At 43.9% G+C, this 12,005-nt stretch overlaps 1 protein-coding gene across 1 annotated transcript; it reads right to left on the minus strand.

Moving 5' to 3' along the window:
• Positions 1-2,699: 2,699 nt before the first annotated feature.
• ARL11 (ADP ribosylation factor like GTPase 11) lies at positions 2,700-4,716 on the minus strand. Its single transcript, XM_053936347.1, has one exon. The coding sequence runs from the start codon at positions 4,692-4,694 to the stop codon at positions 4,089-4,091; it is 606 nt and encodes a 201-aa protein (XP_053792322.1). The 5' UTR covers positions 4,695-4,716; the 3' UTR covers positions 2,700-4,088.
• Positions 4,717-12,005: the final 7,289 nt, after the last annotated feature.

Raw genomic sequence — 12,005 nt, forward strand, 5'->3', positions numbered from 1 at the left:
GATGTACTGAACAATAGTTTGTCATTTGTCTTAATCATTATTGCATGACTGGCTTTTAATACCATTTGGCACCAGTTTTGATTTTTTTTAAGAGATGGCATCACGCGTGGTTTTGCTTCTTGTTTTTTGTTGGTAAATTACCTGTGGAGAATCTTCATAGGTGTTATTTCAGGGTTTCTTCAAGAGGAAGAAATTACTTTACAACTGTTAGGTGTATTAAGCAAAAATTAAGACATTTCACTGCATTATACAGACTGTTTCAAAACAAAAAAGGGGGATTGGAATATTTTTTTCCATATTGTATTTGAAAAAAAAGCTCATGTTAACCTTTAAAAAATTCTTATTGACCTTTCCTTCCCGAACATTTTCCAGTTCTCTGGCTGCTGCCCAAACACTTTCTTCCCTATGTTACATCCGGTCACAGATCCCTCTCATGCACTCTGTGCCTGCCTGTTCCCTCTACATACTTTTGGCAACTGTCCATGCCCTCACCCTGTGGCCCTGGGATCTCATGGTTCCCCTCGAATCTCAGGCCCTTCAGCAATACTGAAACCCATCAGGGAAGCTCCACCAGAAACTGCAGGACAAATGGCACATAGCTCCATCTGAAAAGAAAGCAACAATGCCAGCAGCAGAAATCAGCTACTGTGCAAGTAGAAACTGTTTTGTGTCATGGACTGGCTGAAAAATGGAAGTTGTGAAGAGAGCAGGGAAAAGGTGAGTCATCCTTCCTGTGCTGGTGAAAAGGGAAAGATGAATCGTCCATCCTGGTTTTAATGTTGGTTGTTTGGGGTTTTTTTGTTTGCTGCTTTTCTGCTCTCTGGAGTAGGATAGAAAACTTCTTGATAAGAATTAAAAAATAAATCTCTACTGGGTTCATATCAGGAAGTGGCTTTAAAAACCAGTCCCACAGAAAAGTTAGTAAATCAGTGAGAATAAGCGATGTCCTTTCATAAACAGTGTGAAAGAGCAATGAAGTGTCTTGGTGTCCTTGAAAAAACAGCAAGACATGGTGGTAACTCGAACTGCAGTGATCCCTGCAAAACAGAGACGGGATGGGAGGCCCAGGGGCTGGAATTGCTAATAGACCTGGGCAGGGAGGCTGCTGTGACAGCTCCAAGCAAGAGTAAATGATTGTATGGCTCATCTCGGTGGAGGGGTGGCTGGGAAGATTAATGCACAATTTTGGATTCTGGCTATGTCACTGTAAAGGTTAATACACACCAGAGTGCATCCAGCAAAGTTTCTAAAAGGGTCTTGGGCAACCAGGCTGGGCTCTGGGACAAATAACCTGAAGGATGCTTCAAATTTGTGAGGAGCCTGAAACAAAGTTCTAAGGATTTTTCTTTCACCTGCTATTCAGAGAGAAGGTGTGTTATTTTCAGAAATCAGTGAAGAGACTGTGACATTTATCACATACCTGGGAAGATGGAAACTACGTTTGAGGGTGCTCTCCTGGCTGAAATCAATAAGGATAGATGTTTTAGGGATTAACATCACTCCATGTGGCAGGGGCTCTCCTGCAGAATTGCCAGGAAAGAGGTAACAAACTTCCCTGCCTAGAGCTGACTGCTTCTTGCAGACTGCCATGCTGCTCCCTTTGAACCAGGCAGGAGTTTTGACACCGAAACATTTAAGTGCTGTTGGGTGAGCATCCTGCAAGCCTTTAATTAGAGCAGTGCAGTGCTCATTAGACTGACTTGTTTTAGCAGCTGTCTGACACGGGAGAAAAGAGAAATCATCAGAAGTAAACTCCGTGTTGCTATTTCAAATATTACGACCCATCATTGCTCTGACAGTCTCTGAACAATGGCTGAGTAATGTGGCCAAGGGTCCAGAAAAGCCTTCTTCCAGAAAACAAGGATGGTAAATCACATGATGCCCCACGAGATGGGGTGTTTTGCCAAATTACTGCTTCAGGGGAAGTGACAACAATTTCAGCAACTGGAATGTTGCTTCATCAGTTTCAGACCCTCAGGATTCCCATCGCCCTTTCTTCCCACCTCCCACCTTGCTGTTTTCATTTTTAATTCATGATGTCTGCCAAAGGCTGTTGGTTACCTCTATTTGCTGCCAGAGAAGCCTCTTTTTTATCTTTTAAAAGAGCTTAAAAAACACTCAGAGGAAATTAGGAAGGTTTCAGTGCCTCTTTTAACTACCAGCAAACAATCCTGTAGAGTCAAATGCAGGTATCAAGGGGCACTTAGGAGTAAGACATCACCACAATAGCCTTTTAGTCTCTGTTGAATTTACCTCGATGCACAATTCTCTGGTTTGTGCCATGTGAGACACAAGACCAAATTACCAGCAAACTCAACAAGGACAATTTTTTTTTTGGCAATGTAGCACAGAGCCTTTCATGTTGTGCCTCTAGAACTCGTGTCCAAAATGGCCAACAGATGTGTGGGAGCCTTGTGTACTAGAGACAAAAATGACCACCTGTAACAAGCTGGAGGTAGATCAACCAGCTAATGTCACCTGCAAAGATCTGAAGATGTGATTTTGTCCTCCTCACCATGCACACAGATCCTGGAATTAATTATATGGTTCAGTGCTGTTTAAATACACTCATAACTGTGATTTCTTAGGCCACATCAATGCTGCAGCACTGTTTTATAACACGTAGTAATTCTACATTAATGCAGCTAGAACAATTGGGAAGGATTCTTTTATTGAGACTTTCCTATAAATGTCTGAATCTGTTTCTTCATGACTGTTTGAGCTCTCTATTCCAGCTGCTGCCTTCTATTAAGTATGGCTAATAACAGCACCAGGACCAGTTGGACAATTAATTCCTTAACAATTGTAAAATGCTCTGGGTATGAACAGAGGAGGATTTTGCTGTGTATTTCTCATTGGTGTTTCTAGACTGAGCATGCCATTCCTTGAAAGCAGCTGATTTCTGAATAGAAACAGATATGGAAAATAGAAATAAAAATGTTGTATCCTATCCCTCCCCTTCCCCCATTCATTTCATAATGAAGCAGGGACTACTATGAAATATTTTAATTTTAACTCTGGATAACAGAAGCTTGGATACACATTTTATAGGTCTTTCCAGTGGTAGGTTGAGCAGGGTTGGACAAAGACCATCCCTGCCACATGGGACCTGGTCCTGTTGTGAGCTGCCAGGGGCGTTTTCATCTGCCCTGGACACAGCTGAGTGTGGAGAGACCTTTGGTCACCAACCTGCCTGTGTCCATAGGTGCCCACAGTTACCAACAAATGCATGTGGAATGGTCGCATGCAGTTTCAAAAGTTGACAGGGTTTTGTTTTGGCTGTTCAGGCCACCATGAGAATATTTAGAGGTTGACTGGCCATGGAGATGTATTTCCAAACATCTTAAAGTCACATCTGATTTCTTTATATTTAGACATAGTCCAAGGAAAATGAGGGACCATTTTCTTTAACTAATTCTTTGATAAAAATGATGGAGAAATAAAGAACCATTTCAAAAAATGCATAAATTAATATACACACATCCTCAAACTGCATTACACCATCAAATCCCAGCTTGCTTCCATGGTTTGAAGATTATTATACCTGGAGATGCCACACTAAAACCAATTAGTCTCTTGGCCATTTGATGTCCTAAGCTTACACTGCTCCCATTCAGCCATTATTTTCAGCGCTTTCCTGCGTTCCCAGACAATGAATATGCGATCTCTGCTGAGGGACAAGCAGAATGGGGAACATCCAAACTCCCCCCATGTGGGGATCATCCCATCTGGATAGATGTATCTGGGCTGAGAGCTGCAGAATGAAGAAAACTTCTATTCTTTGCACACATCTCTGTTATAATTCTTAAATGTTAAAAAGCATCCCTGCTGAACCTCTGGACACACGAGCACAGTGGATGAGTGGAACATGGTGACAGTGGGACAAGCTGCAGCCAGAGATGAGAGTCCAAGAGATGCCAAAACTGCTCCATGATGGGAGTTTGCTGAGAGATCCTCCTGGTGGGTTTTGGTGGTGAGGAGCTGGGTGTTTCACAGAGTGTGCCAGCTGCAGTTCTGCTCCTTGTAGGGGTGTCTGGAGGCTGGAATCCTCCGTGACAAACCTGCTGGCAGCCATGAGAGGGAGGGGTTCAGGTTTGCTCTGGAGCTTGTCTCCTTTCTGCCAGCCCCATGATGGGCTGCTCCTGGGATAGGGAGCTCTGCTCTGAGCCCCGCAGCAGCATTCCCAGGATGGCCAGGACTTCTTGCAGGCCCTGGCCAGTGTGGGCACTGCACCCCTGGAGCACCCAGTGGTGCCTTGCCAGCCCCCCCAGCCGCAGCATCTCCCCCAGCTCGGCTGGAGCCAGCGCTCCCGGCACGTCCTGCTTGTTGGCCAGGAGGAGCACAGGGATGCCGGCCATGCCGGGGTGGCTCAGGGCCTCCTCCAGTGCTGCCACTGCTTCAGCCAGCCGGGCCGTGTCTGTGCTGTCAAGCACGAAGATGAGGCTGTTGATATCCTCCAGGTAGTTAGGCCAGCTGGCCCGCAGGCTGTCTTGGCCGCCAACATCCCAAAGGGTGAAGGATATGCCACAGGGTGTTTTCAGAGACTCCACGTTGAATCCCACCGTGGGGCAGGTCTCCACAGCCTGGCCGCTCTTCAGTTTGTACAGAAGGGTGGATTTGCCAGCAAAGTCGAGCCCCAGCATGATAACTCGTGCATCTCTTTTCCTCCAGCCTTTGGAGATCAGCTTCCCCATCAAGATACTGCCGGTGGGGGGGGGGGGGGGGGGGGAAATGCAGCAAAAAAAAAAAAAAAAAAAAAAAATAGCCAGCAGGCGTATTTCGTCGGTGATGTCAGTCATTAACAGAGGGCTCAGCCCTGCCTCTCCGAAAGAGCACCCTCGGTTTGCTCAAGAAAGATGCGGACAGCCGGCTTTTGCTTCTCTCCGTAGCTCAAATGAGGTGAGAGCGATTATGCATGAGGTGTGCAGCAGAGCCAGGCAGTGATGTTCACAGCAGCAGTTTCTATACCCCAGCTCCGCTGCCGCTCCTTTTCATTCAGGACCCGAAGTGATTGGTGCAAAAGAGAGCTAACATTTTGCAGGAAGAGGTGGGGAAACTGTGGAGTAAGTTTCCTCCTCACCACATACATAAATAAATAAGCTTCTGTTCATTGGCTTGTCTAGGAGAAATCCACCCCCAGCAGGACAGGACAAGGAGGAACCCGGGCTTCAGACCAGGGTTACTCCAGGAATGTGCTGAATCACAGCTCAAGGGTGGGGATTTAAAGCCTCTTGAGCAACAAGACTATTTTTCTGCCAGTCTTACATTAAAAAGTACAAAACAAATCACTGTATCATCAGCTTTTACTACTTTTTGTGCAAATGGTAACAACAGCAATTTAAAAAAATGCACACAAGCATGTTTTTTTTAATGTCTCACTGAAATACAATGAGTCAAAATGCCATTCCTGGGGCAAAAATCCATAAAATTCTTTACATCAAAGTATTTACGACATTTTAACTTTTTAAAGTGAAGCAAAGTCAGTCCTCTGTGGCTGCGGGGGTACAAAAATCCCTTAAAAGAACAGAAAACTGTTTAATAAGACAGCACCCCTTGCACTTTACCTGCCAGAGGCAAAAGTGTGCTGCTGCAACAACTCCCAGACTCGCTTGTGCAAGAGCAGCTGATGACAGCCACCAGATTCCCAGCGAAGGCAGTATTTATTTCCCTTTTTTATTGGTTGGGTTTTGCTCCTAAGAGGCTGCTCAGTGGTGTGCAGAGCTCACATCACAGCAGTAAGGCAGAGCTGCTCTCTAGCCACCTTTATCTGAGAAAGAAATGGGATTCACCCCTGCTTCCCTGGGCCCACAGGTGAATTTTTAACACATCTGTGGGAGATGCAGTTTCCTCAGCAATAATCTCCACATGACAGCTCCACGTCACAAGCATTGCTGGGGATGAAGTTCAGCACAGCACGTGGAAGGGACTGTCTGGTCAGTTGGTCACTGAGAGGTATATTTCTTCCTCTGGGGGCAAGATACTTGAGTTTTCCATCTTTGACAGAAAGGAAGATGCATGAGAAAAGGATTCCAGCCCACTTAGGCTGCATGGGATTGCAAGGGGTGTAAAACAGACCACGTTTTGCAAGACACCTCTGTGATAAACGTCCCTCCCATTTTTAACCCACAGAGCTGGTTGGCACCAAGATCCTCCACAAGATTTATGCAGCTTGTGGATGTATAAGAAGGGTTTTAACAATTGTGGAATACTGGGTTGGCAGGACCTCGAGGATCATCTGGTCCAACCAACCTTTCAAGGCAAAAGCATGGTCTAAAAGAAGCTCAGCACCCTCTCTAGCCTCTCTAGTCACTGGGTGCTGGGGAATACACCACTTCCCTGGGGAGATTATTCCACTGGTGGATTGTTCTCATTGTGAAAAGTTATCCCCTTGTGCACAATCAGAATCTCCCCAGGAGTAAATTGTACCCATTAATGCTCATTTTTTTCCATAGACTCCTTGTAAAAAGGGATTCTCTATCTTCTTTGTAACCACCCTTTCAATATTGGAACACAGTGATCAGGACTTTCATAAGCCTTTTTTTCTCAAGATTCAACAATAGAATTGTGCAGCGCATGTTCACATGTGATCTTTTCTAAAACCAGTCTGTAAGCGCAAAATTGGCAGAAAGCTCCCTAGATGTGGATAAGAAAAGAGAACTGTAATGTGCAGTGGATTCTGGCCCTTCAAGGCATTGCTTGCACACCCAAAGTGTGTGTTGTTGCCTGAGGGTTATCCTTTCGTCCATCTTCTTCACTTTTTAAAATAAATCCTTGATCTGCTTGTTCACCATTTTGGAATAACCTTCCCATATTTCATTGGCCTTTAAGATCGGCATAGTCGGTATTTTTAGACATAACAGTGAGTCAAGTAAATTGTGTCTTGATCTTTTCATGTTTCTCCTGCCTTTGCTGCTGCTCATCCTCTCTGAGACTTGGCAAGCAGTGGTGACACACATCTGTTTCATCTGACCAGACATTTATAGTACCATAATTCCTTTAAAGTAAATTAAAATATAGGTACAGGAAGCAGCGATGGAGACTCCACCATTCAGTGAATAACTGAGCATTTGAAATATGATGTGATGGAGTCTTTGATTGCCACTCCCTCACATGCAACAAAAGAAGGCTGCTTCTAAAAAAAAAAAAAAAAAAAAAAAAAGAAAAAAAAAAGGGGGAAAGGGAAAAAGGAAAAGGAAGAACCAGAATAAAGGATGAAACTAAGCATAGTTTTATTGATGATTCCCTTCAGGTTTTCGATGGCACAGAATACAGTAATTCATGGCCAAATACAGGAAACTCTATGTTATTTTTCTTTTTTTACATGCTCATACCCTATGTATTGAACCAATGTTCTTTCTTCCTGACAATTATTCCAAATACAGGGTGCAAACTGTGCCTACAGAGCCTGTTCCACCCACAGCTATGTTACAAAAGCATAGTATTTCCAATAAATAATACATAGGAGCAATTACAAGTCTGTTTAAGATAGAATGAAAGAAAAGAAAGTAAAAGCAGACAAGATGAGTTCTGAGTGCATCTATTGCTGGAACAGAAATGCCAGGTACTAAATAATTCAGACATTGTGTTGAGACAAGGACAGCCCCTATTCAAGCTGCATCTTCTGTGGACAGAATAAATGTTCTTTTCTTCTGTGTCATGTCCCCGAATTCTCAGAAGCAATGCTAATTCCATTTATAGTTTCACAGAATTTCAGTCCATTTATTTGTTTGCTGTTTTTATAGGCATGCATTTTTCTGCTTCCTAGATATTCATCCCAAAAAAAGCAGTAATCAGTACTAGTAATATAGGAGAGAATCCTCCTTCCTTCTCATGCCCCAGATATTCCAATTACCGGGATTTTGTCCTGGTCACTATATTAACTCACATTTGTTCCAACCTGTGCCACCTCTTTGGAAGGCAGCTCCAGGGAGACAACCCTTCACAGAGCCAGGAATAACAGCTGTAGTTCTGGTCCTTTTTGTGAGTGTGCATCCAAATGGCATCTGCTCGGGACAACAAGCACATCTCAGTCCAGCGAAGGCAGAGTGTGCTTGTGTCCCTGAGAAAGGCCACCATAGCCACCGTGCACCCAGCCCTGCCTGTGTTTCCTGCAGGATCTCCTCACTAAATCATGCATGAAAGGACCACCCATGGAGGGCATGTTCAGGCCAGCAGCTGGTGAGAAAGCCTGCTGGGAGCTGAAGGAGGCCCTGGACACAGGCAGATGTCCTGACCTGCAGAGCCCACTTGTTCACTGCTGGCAGTCACCTTAAAGGGGACTTCTCTGTGTTAGGCCTGTGACAGTTCCTTGTGGTCATGCCGGGATCATTAGATTTGACCTAGCCGGGGCCCCAGGCTAAAATCACAGCAAAGCCACATGCAATGGTTCAGACTTAGAGAAGTTTGGCCTTTTTATTTCCTGCATCCTGCTCCATTCCTCCTGCTCTGCCCCTGATTTCTGGCGTGCCCACAGGAAACTCACTCCTGCTAACAGACTCGTGCCAGTTCACTTGGCACATGCCCAGGAAGCTGCCTGTTCCATCAGGGTCAGTTGGTAGCTGTGAGAGCTGGCAGCTGAAGGCAAGCTGCTTCCTCCAGAGACGAATTCCCAGAGGCTTGAAACATGGCTTAGCATAGTCTGAAAGTTACACAAGAGAGCCACAGGCTACCACATGCCCTAGAAAAGCCTGCCCGCAGTGACGTCTCTTGACAAGATATGATCAACACCCTAAAGTTCAGAATGACCAGAGGCACACAACAAAAGACACAGCAGATGTTAAGCACTTGTCCTTCAGGTGCCCATCAAGCACTCTGAGAGGTGTTGGTATCTCCAGGGCATTCCTAGTGGGGTTGGAAATAGGATATAATTGTCAAGGCCCAGCTCATCCTGTGGTCCTTGTTTATCCCTCATTTCCTGGGACAAACATTTGGTGAAGGAAAATGGTTTTTGGTAGCATAACTGGCAGCAGACAGGCTATCAGCTTCCTGCTTTCCAAAGTTAACTCTTTCCCATAGGAAAATGACTCTAGCTGGAAAGCACAAAAACTCACCTGCTACACCCTCGCTGTGCTGACCCTCACAGTTCCCAAGAGAGGAAACTTGGTCTTTGTCTCTTCTCAGTCCCTGCCTGTCTGGCCTGCTGGGGCCCATCCCTGTGTTGGAGGATGGCAGCCACTAGGACACAACCATGCCCACGGGTGTGAGATGCTGCTCAACACAGATGCCTGATGGCCAGGGCTGGTGGTGTCCCTGCAAGTGCCCCAAGCCTGCCTGCTCCCTGGCTGGGGACAGTGGGACAGGTCCTGACCATCAGATCCTGCCATAACTCCCTGCATTGCACCCTGACAACAAGGTGAATGTGGAGAAGTATGGCACAGAGCAAAGACTTTTTCCCTCATGTTCTCATCCCTTAGCTGGCAGGTGCTTCAACAGCAGGATGACATAGAAAGGAAAATTATTTGCCTTGCTTTGATTTCTGTTTGAATTACTATGTCCTTTGTATATGACTGTAGAATATTTTACATAAATATTATTACTCTAGTCTCTGAAATTATAATTTCTGAAGCTGTTTGGAATTTTATCAGGATGCAAGTCCTCTCTAGACATACTTATTCAAATGCTACCCAAACTGTTTTAGTTTTTCCCACATTGGCAGTGCTCTGTGTTCTTCCATGTTGCTGAAACTCTCATTCCAGGTCCTTCTTTGTATGTCTTAAATTCACAGACCTCTTCCTCCTTGACTCCTAACATCTTAGCTTTGTCTCCTCAGGACAACTTAAAACTAAGCTTCTTTGGCATCTTTACCTATCCTGACATCATCATCATTCAATTTCCTGATGCTATTCATTAACTCTTCCTCTTACAGTTGGTCTGTATCCCAGCTTAGGTCATACATTCATCTACTGCCCACAAGCCATTTTCACCTTAGAAACTAATTAAAATACAGCTCTGACTATTGTGAGAGTCCTTAAGCTCAATCCTTCATTATTGTTAATGTTTCTAGTTGGAAAAAAAAAAAGATAAAAAAATGTCTATGCTTACAAAAACATCAGTGTTATGTGTGCCAAAAAAAGGCTCCAGTATCCTAGTATTTGCTTCTCCATCTGTTGAATGTAAAAGCCATGAAACAAGGACTGGCTTTTTGGGGGCTTTTTTTAGCATTCCTTTGGTTCCTATCGAGAGGAAGCCCTAAAGAGATTATCTAATGATGCTTAACCCTACTCCCTACCTGCACTAAATATAATATAGCTAATATCTTACCTGTTACTTCTATGGGAAGTAAAAATTTATACAGTAGAGGTATGCTGATGAAATTCATCTCTCCAGATAAGTCTGGAGGAAATCCTGCTTTGCAATATAGAAATCCGGTTCCCTTTAAGGTGGCCTTCCCTTGTTCCAGTTCCAGAGGAAGAAAATGGGATTAAATGACAATGCAAGCATGGACCTGAAAATGTGCATTGTGCAACTTGGTAGGCTGCAGAGCAACAGCAGGGTCTCACTCTCAGTGCTCCTAGATTCAGGAGGTTTGGATACAAAGTTTTGTTTAATAGTTTGTTTTTAATATTTGTCTTAGCTTGCCTGTTTAGGACATTTTATACCAATAAACAAAATTCACTGAAAAGATACTGGAAATTATCAGCAAGGAAAAAAGCTACAAACTGTTCTTTACCACATTTCTGTTCGGTAAAATAGAAGAAAGTGACAAAACCCCGTGAAATTTCACAAGCTGCATTTTATCTGTCTGGCCACAGTGTGTCAATGTTTTCCCACACATTTCTCAATGGAGAGCTTACCTCTAGTGAAATCAGCTCCTGACAAACAGCAGATGTCAGCGTTCATGCTCTGATTTAGGGGGAGGCCCTCGACACCCTTTTGCAGGTGGATCACTTTGGAATAGGTTTTGCTGAACAGCAGCTGTAGGTTTGTTTTGTATGCCACAGGAAGCTGATGGTGAGCACTGCAGAACAGAACTGGAGTGAGACGTCAGCTCTGTGCAGGTCCCATTTAGCTCCAGATTGTTTTCACATCAGATTTATCTGGCATCATATCCTAGGACTCCACAGTTCGAGTAAAAACAGTTAACCTACTGATGGAAAAATATGATGCTTAATGAGGAGAAAAACAAGAAACACTTTGAAGAATTTTCTTCCTTTAATATCCTTTAACAGGTCACTAACAGTTGCCATCACAACTCTTCACTGTTTGTGGTCACTTACAGAGCTGCAGATACAGAATAAGCATTTAAATCCACAATTAACAAGATCATAAATTCCTGGAAACTTGGGTTTATCTGTGAATATGCACACCTTTGTGATCTCTGGGTTTGACAACACACCATTAGGGATGAGATTACAGAATCAGGTTGCAGTAGGGTTTGGGGTATAATTCCATGCCAAGCTATTCTCCATTTTGAATTTCTAGTGTCCCCACTTTGGTCAGTTGAGGAGTCACCTGCTACTGCTATCAAGAGATGCAAACTGAGCCTGTTGGTGTAAGAGAGAAGCATCAGCACCTGAGCTGACCCACCAAGGCCAGCAACACACATTATCTGTGTGGTGTCTTGGGAAGCAATTCCTTTTGTTCTAAAAAACTTGTCTCTGAATAGCACTGCTTTGCCTGGTTGGCCTATTTAATGCTTTCATAACACTTCCAGTCGGTCATAACTTTTCCAAGACAGATATCAGGTTTCATAACCCTTTTCCTCGTAGAAAAAGAAATGGCAGAGGAAGGTTGCTTTTTGTTATTGCTGGCTTTTACAAAAAGCCACACTGAGAGAAAAAGAACTTAAACTAGTTATTTGCAAGATAATAAAACTATTTCTGCTCCACACAGATTACTTCTGTAGCTGTTTCAGCTGCTCGTAAAGCTCAGACACAATATAAACTGCCTGCAACTACTGTTTAAGGACTTATTGCATGATAAAGTTAGTGTAAAAACTAACTAGTGATAACTAATAATAAGAAAAATAAACCCATGTGAATAAAAAAAAAAACATGACTTGGAGC

The sequence above is a fragment of the Vidua chalybeata genome, chromosome 2 (assembly GCF_026979565.1).
Source record: "Vidua chalybeata isolate OUT-0048 chromosome 2, bVidCha1 merged haplotype, whole genome shotgun sequence".
Classification (NCBI taxonomy): domain Eukaryota; kingdom Metazoa; phylum Chordata; class Aves; order Passeriformes; family Viduidae; genus Vidua; species Vidua chalybeata.